Below are 14793 nucleotides of genomic sequence, written 5' to 3'. Positions count from 1 at the left end.
TCTCAAGTAACCTTCTTATACATATGTTTTTTCTTGGTTGTGACATTTTATTATTGGATCACCATGAAAATAATACATAGAGTTCATGTACAAAAGCTTTTCATATAGCATAGGGCCCTTCTTTGCATGTGAGAGTAAAATCATTGAAAAGTGTGACAAAGAAGAAATTAACTCTCCAGCATCTTTGAGATTAATATTCAAAGCAATTTAGATGGAAAACTCACAAGTTATCCATCTAAGTCATAAATTATCCATCTAACTCCAAGTTATCCATCTAATTCCGTTAGCCATCTAACTGCAAGTTGTTGTGAATGGGGGTGTTTAGTGTGCCCATGGGCCTCAGCCCGACCCAGACCTTCAGGGCCAAGCCAAGGGTTGATGGTGGCTCCGCATGGCTGACGGTCTTACCCTCTGCCAGGCCGGCAAGCTCCCAAGGCCAACATCCGAGGATGTTGGAAGTTGAATGGTTCTCCGACCATTCCGAGCCCTTTCGGACCTGCTGTGAGCAGCAGGCCTGGCCTGAGGTTGAGGGCAGATGGAGACCTTGACACGAAGACAAGACTATGAAGATTGATGCAACGGCATCACATGACACGAAGACTTGGGTTGATGCAACGGCATCACATGACACGAAGACTTGGGTTGATGCAACGGCATCACAGACGAGACGGGTTGAAGACATGACACCAGGACTATTGAAGACGTGACACCAAGATCGATGCAACAGCATCGCAGACGAAGACTTGACACAAAGGCTGATGCGAAGACATCACGCCGTGAAGATAAGGCAGCAAGGGTGAGTAAAACAGAGCCTGCTCGCGGGGGGACCCGCAGGCAGCGTTCATAACACAAGTTAGGCCCAAAAAAACAGCAGGGTAGGCGATCCAGTGAAGCCGTAAGGAAATAACAAAATGGTGGATGCCAGAAAAGTCTTTTTCAATCTTTAATCAAGGAGACGTAAAATATCATATACAAATGCCCGACTCTGGCCGAGTTTCGCCACCTGTGGTGGCTGCCTCAGGGGCTTGTTAATTAAAGAACAGTGTTCGGGTGATGGTCCGGATAAGGTCAAATGTATATATACATCTATTGTATAAACATCAAAGCGGTTCGTCTCCTCTCAGTGAATTGTAATTCACTGAGAGGAGACGAACACAACACAAGTTAGCCATTTAAGGGCTGGATTCATCATTCTTTGCAGAATGATGAATCCAGTGAAAAAAGGGGTGAGGGGGCGAAGGGGGGTGGGGGTGGGCCTGCGAAAGGCCACAGCCGTTCGCACCCCGGTGGTGCGATTTCGCCGGCCATGGTGCGGCCAGCTGCAGCATTTGACACAAATAGCGCCACCGTAAAAGGTGGTGCTATTCGCCAGCTACTGCCGACGATAATGTCCCTCACATTATCGCCGACAGCGGTGCTGCGGCTGACTCCCCCTCCTCCCCTACAGCTAATTAACATCCTATCGCATGCGAAAAGCCCCTTTTCACGTGCAATAGGGGTCTAGAAAATAACCCCCTAAATATTTAGCTTTGAAAAATGACCTCTTTATGTTTTGTCAAGTGATGAGTGGATGATCATAAACTAAGGTAGAAACACCGAGATCCATATTCAGTAAGCCGGTTAGTTGACAAGTTATCTGGCTCAAGTTAGCTGGATAACATGTCCCATATATTCAGCTAGATAAACGTCCAGCTGAATATACGTACTTAAAGTTATCTGGCTACCCTATAGCTTATGCTTCTAGAACAGTGCTGGGGGCAGAGAACTGTGCACCTTGTTCCTGGCAGAGGTTCATAGGGTATCAGGGTGGAGGAGGGCACGGGGGGGGGGGGGGGGGGGGGGCGGGCAGCAGCATATTATATAGGAATTGTAGGTGGGTGGATCATTGGGGGGCAGCCAGATTTTTATTTGGAAAATGAACGGGGAAAGGGGGCCCAGACTGTAAACCTCAGGACCTTAGTTGTATATTTAAAGATGGCTGGAGGGTGGGAGATGCACAGCCTGACAGGGCCTAATAAGGTTTTGTGGGGGAAGGAGGGGATTGGGGCTCTGGCCCTTTTAAATCTTTATTTTTTATTTAATAAAAACAGTGCTAATTACCCAGAAATCTTTAGAAGATAAGCAAGTAGCAAGTTATCCAGCCACATAAGGCCAGATAACTTTAGGCCTGCTCTGAAACAGTTCTAAAGTTATCTGTGTAATTTAGCTGATTATGGTTTAAAATGGGCTAAGTTAATAGGATAACTAAACTCTTCCACGGAATGCCTTTTTTTATCTGGCTAGATTGTAGCCGGATAATGACTTATCCAGCTAAAATCTAACTGGGCAAAGATCTAAATATCCCAAACCTTGCCACTTAGACGGATATCTTTAAGCTATCTGTCTAAATATTTTTTGAATATTGATCTCATGTTCTTCTTTGTCCTTCAAGAACAGATCATGTCATTATAAAATCTAATGGTAGCAAACATTAGCGATTGTAGGAGAAGTCAAACAATAATGTGGAAATTTAGCCAAGGTCTTGGGATATTTGCATTAACCAGCATAGATGGCAACATTTACTGTAGTCTTGGTTGCATAACTGAACAGTTTTTTTCTGGACTTCAATAGGGATGTGCAGGGGGAAAAGTTTTGTTTCAATTTTTTTGTTTGGCGTTTTTCAAGAATCAGTTTAATATTTATTTTGGTTTGGTTATTTATTAAACTAAAATAAATTTTTAAAACCTCCAAATTATAAAAATAAATGTACTTTTTCAGACTTTATTCCAGTTTTCAAAGAGAAAGTATGGGCATTCTTTCAAAATAATCCCCCAAAACTGTCTGCACACATTTACACCTGCTCATGTGTGCACATAGTTTTTCTGAGGAAAAATAAGCGCATAATTTTAAACATGCAAGTACAAAGCCCTCATCAACCTTGCCCCAAGAAAGCATCTGCTTACTGCAGGTAAAAGCACATGTTGCAGGCCTAATGCACATAATTTTACCTGCATATCGAACCAACAATTTTGTAAAAAATATATTTCCAGGAGCAAAATACTGTTCTATAGGAATGTGTATGTAAAAAAATGTCCATACAGCCAAACAACAAAATGACACTGGCCAACTCTAAGGCTAACATATGACTGTACAACAGAATGGCACTTCCTCAGAGATGATGGCACCATTTTGAAAATTGATCCTGGTGGGGCAGGAACAGCCAGGGATCACATCTGTTCTGTATTGATTTATTGTGATACACAGATGGCAGTAAGATGGGTGGGGATGGTAGGGGGATAGCGGATAGCCTGGTGGGGGGGGGGGGGGGGGGGGGGAGGAGTTAAATTTTTATTTTGGTGGCGCATGGGGAAGGGTTTGGTGGAGGAGGTGAGAGACCAGTCTGGAGCTGCATTTCTAAGTAAAAAGGAAAAGAAAATGAATTTCTTTGGAGTTTTCTTCTTGTTTCATTTTGAAATGTACGTAATGAAATAGTATGTTTCATTGTGCTTTTCATATTGTTTCAAAATAAATGCACACCCTACTTTTTTACTTGCAGAAATGGCTTTCCCATCTATAAACTTCTAGAGTTTCTCTGTCATATATGTAACGCCCCCTTGACCGCTTACCTTGTGGGGCATTCCTGGGTCCAGGACCAACCTGGTGGGAACCCCCCTCCCCCCAGGGCAGACTCCATTGGTCCTCATGTTTTTGGCACCTGGTTCCTCCACCTGGGAAGAAGCTGTTAGTGAGTGGGATTTACCTCCCTTCACTCCAGGAAAACAAATGGAACTATGAACAAGGCTGGCAGTATGTACAAATATATACAGGTTTATTAGATTATATAAGTATATACATTTCTACATTTATTTATTTATTTATTTATTTATTTAGGGGTTTCTTATATACCGAGGCACGTTTGCAAAACATCACCTCGGTTCACAATGTAACATAACTTAGCAACAGGCTTTACAATAATAACATTAACAGGTAGGGGTTAACAAGGGCAGGAGATGATAATACGAGAAATATATACAAATGTACAAGTTGATTTTAACAAGTAGGTTAAATAAAGCAATAAGGATAATTAGCAGGGTTAAGTAATAGATGGAGGGGGAAGAAGAGGAGGAAACCTAGAGTGGGTGGGGGGTAAAGAATGGGCGATATCAAACAGCAGACATCTACTAGTGGTTAATAGTCTCAGGCCAAACAGCTAAATACATTTCTACAAGGTAGCAAGATAATTTAATATTTGGCAATTTGGGGTTGCTGGTCCCCAGAGTACACCATATTATAGAATAGAAGGGACCTTTTCAGTTCCTGCTTAAATCAAGTGTTATTATTATCTTCCCCCTCTTTTTCCAAGTCTCACCCATGTGAAAAAATGCAAATGAGCTGGTGGGCAGTGTTGGCCTGGGTAGTCCATTGTATCGAGACCGCTGCCATCTCCCCGATGCTTCTTCTTCTCCACGGAAAGGTCATTGCCAACGCTGGGGTCCATACCCTCCTGGGAACCTGACTCTGCCTCTCCATTGTTGCTTGGGTCCACACCCTCCTGGGGTACCTGACTCTACCTCCTGGGGTCCATGGCCTCCTGGGGGACTGCTTGATCTGCTGCTGGGTTCCATGCCCTCCTATGGAACCACTCAATCTGCTGCTGGAGTCCACCTTTCATGGAGGACCACTCGATGTGCCACTGGGGTCCCCTTCCTCTTGGGGAACTGCTCCATCTCTAGATCTGCTGCTCATTCACTGTTAGCCAGCCTGGATGAGTCACCTTCTCTCAGTGAAAAGGCCAAGACCCAGGCAGGAACATGGAAAGAGAATATGTGCACACCCTTTCTTCCTTCCTGGCTTTTTTTTTTGTGTGTTGTCTGAAAACTGGGTACCCAAGGATCTGACTCCCCTTATTATTCAGGGTGAGAATCTGTTTGCTTCCTAGGAATTTCTCAGTACATTTGTCTCATAAATCCCTCTCTCATTCAGAATTCTCCAGTGTAGGAATTTTCCAGTCATAGTTTTGTAATTTAGGATTTTGCTATCCTTTGATTTAAAGTGATATTTCACTGCAAATTACCAAAAGTAGTCCAGAGGGCTGTGACATGCAAATCCCCTACCTGAGTCTCTGACTCATCTAGTCAATGGTCATTTAAGCAGGTTCACAGTAAGGGGTCTTGCAACCTTTTCAATCTCATTCTGGGTTTCCTGAACTGGCGGCTCAAGTTACATAGCTGCATTGTCCTTTTTTTTTCTCTGCTGCCACTTAAATGGTTGCTACTCTTTAACCTCCATCTCTTGGGATGTGTGGTTTCATATAGTCTTAACAAAACAAGATTATAGATACTGCTTAATATGAGAAATAGTAGTCAGCAATATAGTGCTCAGTCCTCAAAGAGGGAAGCACAGATATAGGAAAAGTAATCCTTACAAAAAAAGGTGGTGGTTTCACAATGAAACTTGCTTTACTTCAAGCAAGGACGATGATACCAATTCTCCAGCTGACTTGGGCTTTTGGAATCACAGGTTACACTGAACTGAACTAAATGGGTTTGCAAGGGTGTGACATGGGATTTTTTTTAACTTAATACACAGCACTCAAAATAATCGATCTATTACAAGTAGCTTCCCTTTAAAGACCTTCAGAAGATGATGGTACATTTCTGGATTCTAAGAAGGATTTTAGATGCTCAGGAAAAAAAACCCAAAGGAATCATCTCTATCCTTAACGATACATCTATCCGGATAAAGGAAAGTAAAGGAATAACCCATAGAGGTAAATTTAGAGTATAAGGCAATAAAGCATTTGCGCCATTCTTGGGTAGAAAGAGCTAAGTCAGGAAATATATGAATTGTCTTATCAAGAAAGAAAGAAGAAAGATGTCTAAAAAATCTTTACATGACCTCATTGACATCCTGCTCATAAATAAAAGAAACCAACAGAGTAGAGCGTGCAACAAGCTCAATCCCAGAATTTTCAAGAAATTCAGACAAATTTTCAATAATGTTGAAGGAAGCTTGTTGAAGATTCTGAGTGCTCCCTCCTCGTGAAGAAAGAAAAACAGCTTTATTTATAGAGGGAATTTTTGCAGAATCAAATTGTAATACATCTACAAAATATTTATTAAGCGTAGTAAGTGAAAACTCTCCGAAAACTTTAGGAAAGTTAAGAAATCGAAGGTTAAGGTGCCTGGCTTGATTTTCTAAAATTTCAACTCATCGGGATAGAATATTCAAGTCCTTAACAACTACAGCATTAAAGGCTTGTAAGTCTTTAATCTTGCTTTCAGCATTAGCCAGCTTTTCTTGAATGTCCAGATAGTGAGAGTCACATTCACTTTTAGAAACCTCAAATTTAGAAGACAATAGGTCAATTTTATTATTAGATTCTGTGAGAGATTTATCAAGGCCTTCCAACAGAATCCAGATATCATCCAAAGTTCCTATAGTCAGTTTGCTAATCAAATGAGAAGGCTGACTGGAGGAAGGCTGCAGGAACGGCACAGAGCTGCCCATCAATCTTTGCAAGCTTGCTGGAGGGGGCTCACCCCTGAGCCGACAACTGTGAGGAAAACAAAGGATCCACAAGGGTCTCCTGCTGACTTCACCAAGCAGCCTTGATGGAAAAAAACGCTCTGGAGCCGCTCCACTAACAGCTTCCGCCAACAGAAGAAACAGCAGAATATCATCAGTATGCGCCTACGAAGGAGGTGGAGTGAAAAGTCTCTCTGATGGAGGAAGTCAAAGATCCTCGGGACTGAGAGATGCCTTTCCTGACAAGATGGCCGCTCTCCCATCTGGCCTCGCAATGGAGCCTTCAGTCTGAACCAGAGCTAGTCCAGCAGGCATGTAAGATGGAATAAGCTGCTGCCAAGGATAAGGGGTATCGGGGAGAAAAACCCAAACCTTCCCTTTACATTTAGGAGAAATTGTTAGACAATAAGAAGGAAAATTGGGAGCAGCTTGAGACCTCCAGTATCACGCCACCATCGTGGTTCCATGACATGGGATTTTGTCTGTTCAGCTGTCTTGTAACTTGTTCATTCACTCAAATTATAGCAGAAGAGTTGGTTGCGTTAAGGCCAATAGTGCCGCAGCTAGCCTTGAGCTGGGATCTGCTTAGTTCATGGCTGCTGTGCTGTATATGAGTGCCACAGAATAGTGCTGAGGAATCCAGGCTCAGATTACTGATAGCCTGGTGTATGGTCCTGCCCTCAGGGGATCCAAAAGCTATGCTGGGACACCAGCATTTAGACGGCTCAGAAGCTACGTTACATGGTGGGATCCTGGTGGAAGACCTGTGAGCTCTTAATCATATATATATTGATGTTATGCAATCTGAAAGGCTTGATGCTTTCAGTCAAATTTTAAAGCATCATTCATGCAAAAATAGCCACGTACCCACTTATGTGGGTCGCGCACGAGCAATGCATATTTTAAAAGCCACAAAATACACAATTATGTACCCGATTGTGCATGAGGAATAAAGGGGTGGAAAAGGGTTGGGACATGGGATTTCCGAGGCAGGGCCAACACTTATGCACAGAACTCCAAATTTTAAAACCAAAAACCGCAACGCACATATACAAGATATCGGCATTACTTTACTCGTGCTCCTAATGAGGAGTAAGTCTCTAGATCTCAAGTTGTACAGTTTACAAAACAAGGTGGTTCCATGTCAACTGGGCAGCATGCAGGATGAAGAAGAACAGAAAGCTCTGAAAGACTTCACTGTTAACTGAACAAACTGATGAACTAATTGGAAAACTGGGAATGAGCCTAGCATGAGCATGTTTTAAAATTCGCTGACATACATGCGTAAAAGCTGACAAGGTCCATTGGAAGACACAAGGTCCTGTGGAAGACACTAGCTGTGTGGTGAGTACCCTCGTTAAATTAGGAGCATACTTATGCATGGTGTATTTTTAAAACATATGGGCCGGATTTTAATACCTACGCACGGGCATAGATTTGTGCTCGCAACCCAGCACACACAAATCTACGCCCGATTTTATAACATGCACACGCAGCTGCGCACATGTTATAAAATCCAGGGTCGGCATGTACAAGGGGGTGCACACTTGTGCACCTTACGCGCGCCGAGCCCTAGGGGAGCCCCGATGGCTTTTCCTGTTCCCTCCGCCCTCCCCACCTTCCCCTCCCTTCCCTAGCTAACCCGCCCCCCAGCCCTACCTAATCCTTCCCCAACCTTTGTTCCATAAGTTGCGCCTGCTTCTGGGCAGTTGTAGGTTGCGCACGCCGGCCTAATGTTGGCGTGCGATTCCCCTGGCACAGCCGCTATGCCGGAGGCCTCGGTCCTGCCCCCACCCTGCCCCGCTCCTTTTCACAAAGCCAAGGGACATACATGCGTTCCGGGGCTTGCGCGCCTCGCCGGGCCCATGCAAAATAGGCTTGGCGCGCGTAACCCCCCTTCAGTAACTAGGTGGGCCTCCTATAGAGGTATACATACCTACCTAGTATGAGGACCTTATAGCTAGTTTCTCTCTCTCTCTCTCTCCTCCCCCCCCCCCCCCCCAAGTGGTTGTAGGTAGGAATTGCAACAATTGTGGTACTTACCACAAAGTGTGAAAAAGTTATCACAGCCTGCAGTAATACCTATGCAAAGCGCTAAGATAGTGTACTTGGTGATAAACAGCCTATTACCATAAAACATGGCCCTTTTCCTATCACATGCAATATTTAGTGCATTTGATAAATCCAGGCCTAAGTTAGCTGGATATGTCTATCTGGCTAGCTTTTTCGATATTGAACCCATTTTTAATTCAGCAATGGTGACATTACTCTGATCTGCATATATTTAGTTCAGAACATCAAGTGTTAAAGCTTGATATTGTACTGGAATTACAATTGCATGACATAAAGGTTAACAAAAACAAATGAAAAAATAAGGTGACTTGCATTAGCATGCTGGTTTGAAAGTTGGTTAGTACGTAAACCTATAAATGTCTAGAAAAGAATAGTGTATTCATGTTTGATTAACTATTCTTTAGGGACAGGTGAACTGATTTAAAATAAATCCAACTCCCATACTGTAGCCAGGGATTAGGGAAAAATTGGCATTTGGAATAATCAGAGAAGATCTGGGGTAGGTCTCATCAGAACAAATAAGCCTGATATTGACTTGAGTCTAGCAAATTCAGACCCCTTGCAGTTTGACCGAGATCTCTGTATTTGCTTAGCATTGATCTTTTTCACTCAGATAAGATGTAAATATTCAGAGATTGTCTCTTTTATATCCAAGTATTCTGAATAGTTTCATTCTGAATATTTGCAAAAATATGAACTAATTTGAGTAACTAGACATTTGAAAATATTTTGCAAGTCAGATTCGAGTCAAAATTGATTCCAATTATCTGAGTAATTTCAAATCACAAGTTTACAGCTGCATACCAGTGTAGAACTGGGTTGGAGAGGTTCCCTGAGCCCTACTATTTTTATGTTCCCCTTACCATCCAGGCGTCACTCAGTTGCTGGAACTGATGAACATGTTCAGATGTTTGCGGGGTGACTTGCAAAACTTGGTCCCTGTAAAAAAGAAAACTAATGATATTTACATATTATTGGATGCACATTTGGTGGACAAATTCAGTTGTTTTCTAACCTAGATGATCTGTAGTGGAAAAGTAATTGTTTTTCTGCCAAGTCCAAGACACAGCTGTTGGTCAAAGTTAAAAAGATTTGGATAGACAATACAGTTGGAAATCTGTGTGGGAAACAATCTAGTAAACTCTCAGGTTAAGGAGAAAGAATAAAAATAATTTATTAGTACTAATTATATTTTAAAAAGCAAGAAAAAATTTGTTTTTGGGTTGTGGGGTCCCTCATGAGAGGCTTCTAAAGAAAACTAGAAAGCCATGGGATAGGAGGTGATGTCCCTTTCGTGGATTACAAACTGGTTAAAAGACAGGAAACAGAGAGTAGGATTAAATGGTCAATTTTCTCAGTGGAAAAGGGTAAACAGTGGAGTGCCTCAGGGATCTGTACTTGGACCGGTGCTTTTTAATATATATATAAATGATCTGGAAAGGAATACGACGAGTGAGGTTATCAAATTTGCTGTTGATACAAAATTATTCAGAGTAGTTAAATCACAAGCGGATTGTGATTCATTACAGGAGGACCTTGCAAGACTGGAAGATTGGGCATCTAAATAGCAGATGAAATTTAATGAGGGCAAGTGCAAGGTGTTGCATATAAGGAAAAATAACCCTTGCTGTAGTTACACTGTTAGCGCTCACCCTGCCAAGGGGGGTGGAGTTAGTAATCTATTATTGATCAGCTCCCCCAGAAGGGAGGAGCTGGCAATCTGATGTAGGTCACCCCGCCAGGGAGGCGGAGTTAGCAGTCTGATATGGATCTGCTTCCCCAGAGGGGAGTAGTCAGCAGAGTGATGTACTCCACAGATGAGTTAATGATCTGTTGTGGGTTGGCTCCCACAGAGTGGCAGTCTGTATGATACTGCTCTAGTAGTGTAAGGAATAAACACTGAATGGAAATTGGTGAATCCTTGGGCCGATGGCAGATGACAGCGCCCCAAGGAGGATATCCTGAGAGGGACCACCGGCTAGGCTGGAATATGGAGACAAACACAGATAGTTCTTTATTAGACAGGACGTAGAACCACCAGAGGTGGCAGTAGTGAGTTGATGTACCCGGCAGGGCTAAAGTCTCTCAGATACTGGAACTGTGATCTCTGGGTTGCTGAGCTGTAGAGAGAGACCATAGATAGTGAGTAGACAGGGTATGTTGGATACATAACCAGTAGTAGATGATACACTCACAATTGTAGATATCTTGTAATGGCTTCAGTGCAACAGAGAGTCTTCAGCATACTCAGGAACAGGTGCCGTAGGCGAGTACTATTTCCTATATGCAGTCTGGAATAAAAACTCACAATATATGTGTATGAGGTGGCTTCTGTAATAGAAGAGAGTCTTTGGAAGGTTTTAGGAACATAGGCCCTCGTGGAGCGAGTGCCGGTTCCTATCTGCAATCTGTAATAGTACTTCACAAGATATAGGTATGCAATAGCTTCTGAGATAGAAGAGAGTCTGTGAAGGGTTCTAGGAACATGGGCCCTCGTGGAGCGAGTACCGGTTCCTATCTGCAATATGAAATAGTAATGTACCAGATATATGTATATGATAGCTTCTGATATAGAAAAGAGTCTGTGAAGGGTTTTAGGAACATGGGCCCTCGTGGAGTGAGTACTAGTTCCTATCTGCAATCTGCAATGACAACTCATGATCTCCGAACCTGCGATAACATCTTAGGCAGAAGGGAGTCTTCAGAGATTAGGAACATAGGACCTCGTGGAGCGATTACCGATTCCTACCTTTAATAGAACTCACAGTGTTTACGTCTGCGATCGCTTCCAGGCATTAAGGAGTCTTCTGAGCATTCAGGGACGTAGGCCCTCAAGGAGCGCGTACCGGATCCCGTCTTAGCAGTCTGAAATCAAGAAGAGAAAGCGGGGGCCCCCAAGGAGCAGATACCCCTTGGTAAGTTTGTGGAGGCAGAGCAACAGAGAAAGATTTCCCTTGCTAACTCAATTTGTAGTAGGCAAACAAAGACCTTTTAAGTTGGAAGCGGATGATTGTCACTATGGGATGATGCCCCCGAGGTTCGCGCCCTTGCCGGTACAAACTCTGGAGCGCACGCGCGTGCCCTTACTTCATCAGGAACATGGAGGATCTGCAGCATCAGGCCAGCCCAGATATTCCGGGGAGAAGTGACGAGAAGAAGCCGCAGCAGCATCTGTCCGTCAGACCCGAAGGGAGTTGCCACAAAGGTAGAGAGGGTGGAGCGAGGACAAGAACAGGCATGAATGCAACAGTACCCCCCTTCAAAAGGCGGTCTCCTCTTCGGTTGCCAGGTTTAGCACCAAAGATGCACGAGGTGGAACTGATGAAGCATCTCTTTATCCAATAGGTCTGAGGCTCCAAAAGATGATTTCGGGGGCCGAAGCCCTTTCAGGCAATCAAACTCAGCCTCAGTACAAACATCCAGGGTCTCTAGATTCTTGAGTTCAAGTTCGTAATCATGATGACAAATAGATATTGAGATGTGAAGAATCTCGCAGAGTTTATAATGAAGTCAGCAGCAATGAGAGGGCTGCCATGGATGTCACTGAGGTATCAGTGGAAGTGGTTGATGTAGAAACTGGTCCAAAATCCACTTCTGAATAGCTCTTCCGCAGGATTCTGGAAGAGAGATGATGGCAATACCAGCAAAACAATCAGGGTGATAGGTGGAGATATCTTCATCCTCAGAATCAACAGTGCTGTAAACCTCCAGCACTACTTCCAAGTAAACCAAAACGTTAAGTTGATAGTCAGAGATATCTTCTTCTTCGGAATCAACAGTGCTGTACACCTCCAGCACAACTTCCGGATGGATCAATCGCAACACTGGTGGCTAGAGATGTCTTCTTCCTCAGAATCAACAGTTCTGTATACCTCCAGCACGACTTCTGAGTGGACCAAACAAAAAGCTGTAGATAGAGATATCTTCTTTAGAACTGATGGTATCATCAGCAAACAACCAGGCTGGTATTTAGAGATATCTTCTTCTTTGGAATCAACAGTGCTTTACATCTCCAGCACAACTTCAGAATGGACCAATCGCAACACTGGTGGCTAGAGATGACTTCTTCCTCAGAATCAACCGTGCTGTATACCTCCAGCACAACTTCCGAGTGGACCAAACACAAAGCTGTAGATAGAGATATCTTCTTTAGAACTGATGGTAGCAGCAGCAGACAACCAGGCTAGTATTTAGAGATATCTTCCTCGGAATCAACAGTGCTGTAATCCTTCAGCATGACTTCTGAGTGGATAGATCGTAGTGGATATCTCAATTTTGTAATCCAGGAAGACATTAAAGATGTAGCGCGTCCTCTAGCTAAGGCGCGCATAGCAACCTCAATGAAAAACATAGAAACATAGAAACATAGAAATGACGGCAGAAGAAGACCAAATGGCCCATCCAGTCTGCCCAGCAAGCTTCACACACTTTTTTCTCTCATACTTATCTGTTTCTTTTAGCTCTTGGTTCTATTTCCTTTCCACCCCCACCATTAATGTAGAAAGCAGTGATGGAGCTGCATCCAAGTGAATATCTAGCTGATAAGTTAGGGGTAGTAGGGGTAGTAACCGCCGCAATAAGCAAGCTACACCCATGCTTATTTGTTCTACTCAGACTATGTTATACAGCCCTTATTGGTTGTTTATCTTCTCCCCTGCCGTTGAAGCAGGGAGCTATGCTGGATATGCTTGAGGTATCAGTTTATTCTTCTCCCATGCTGTTGAAGCAGAGAGCCATGCTGGATATGCATCGAAAGTGAAGTATCAGGCACATTTGGTTTGGGGTAGTAACCGCCGTAACAAGCCAGCTACTCCCCGCTTTGTGAGTGTGAACCCTTTTTTCTTCTCCCCTGCCGTTGAAGCAGAGAACTATGCTGTATATGCATAGAAATAGAAGTAACAGGCTTATTTGGTTTGGGGTAGTAACCGCCGTAACAAGCCAGCTACTCCCCCCTTTGTGAGTGCAGATCCTTTATTCCACATTTCCTCTTGCTGTTGAAGCTAGAACGATGTTGGAGTCACAGTAAGCATGTGTACGTTTATTGAATAAGGGTATTGTCTCCAGGCAGTAGCCATCATTCTGGTGAGTCACCCACTCTTCATTGGCGGCCTCTTGACTTTATGGATCCACAGTGTTTATCCCACGCCCCTTTGAAGTCCTTCACAGTTCTGGTCTTCACCACATCCTCCGGAAGGGCATTCCAGGCATCCACCACCCTCTCCGTGAAGAAATACTTCCTAACATTGGTTCTGAATCTTCCTCCCTGGAGCTTCAAATCGTGACCCCTGGTTCTGCTGATTTTTTTCCTACGGAAAAGGTTTGTCGTTGTCTTTGGATCATTAAAACCTTTCAAGTATCTGAAAGTCTGTATCATATCGCCTCTGCTCCTCCTTTCCTCCAGGGTGTACATATTTAGATTCTTCAATCTCTCCTCGTACGTCATCCGATGAAGATCCTCCACCTTCCTGGTCGCCCTTCTCTGTACCGCTTCCAACATCACCAGCAGGTAATAGAAAAACTGCTGGTGATGTTGATAAGATCCTCAAAAAAGTGGTGCAAAGAATCGTCCAAGACACATTTCAAATTGTGACACAATAGTGGATCTTCAAATTTGTTGAATGGACTCCTCAGGTATTCCACAAAACATCTGAGATTAGAGTTGCCTCCTGCTCCTGAGTCCTTCAGGGCAGACGTTTGAACCATCACTGGTTCAGGAATCACAGAGACTGGACAAGAGTGGAGGAGATATTTCTGTATAGCCCAAGAACAGTCCTCCCGCGGGACTCAGGCTTGTCCGTTTTCCCTGACGAATAGGGCAATCAGAAACATCATGGCCTGGCTGACCACAGTACATGCACAGGCTGTTCTTCCTCCTATCTCTTTAGAGGTCAAGTGACCGTGACCAGGTTCCTTCGGTTCCTTCCTCTCCACAGCAGGAGGTGCTGTACCCCTTAGTAGTGCAGGAGCACTGGTTTACTTTAACCCAGGTAACACCATAGGCCGGAGTGTTACGGCTGTGGCTGCTGTGCAACCGCCTCACCACCAGGGGTCCCTCTAGAGCTGGCTTTCCTGACAGGCCCAGTCCATCTCCTCTGTCCACTCTATGCTCTGGGTGTGCCCTTATAACCCTGCCTGACAGTTGCCTCGGTGCTTCGGCATCGAGCTCACCTGGGCTCCCTGCTCTAGCCTGCCTTGCGTGGCCTTCGGGCCTTC

At 44.0% G+C, this 14793-nt stretch overlaps 1 protein-coding gene across 1 annotated transcript in view; it reads right to left on the bottom strand.

Moving 5' to 3' along the window:
* The window catches only part of LOC115093252 (carboxypeptidase O-like), a 77675-nt gene that overhangs the window by 49034 nt on the left and 13848 nt on the right, over positions 1-14793 (bottom strand). The window contains exon 2 of the mRNA XM_029604925.1: positions 9444-9519. Coding sequence (XP_029460785.1) covers positions 9444-9519 — 76 coding nt within the window. The remainder of the gene's footprint in view (positions 1-9443; positions 9520-14793) is intronic.

Source organism: Rhinatrema bivittatum, chromosome 6 (assembly GCF_901001135.1).
Source record: "Rhinatrema bivittatum chromosome 6, aRhiBiv1.1, whole genome shotgun sequence".
NCBI classification, from domain to species: domain Eukaryota; kingdom Metazoa; phylum Chordata; class Amphibia; order Gymnophiona; family Rhinatrematidae; genus Rhinatrema; species Rhinatrema bivittatum.
This window is presented reverse-complemented; position numbering and strand designations above follow the sequence as displayed.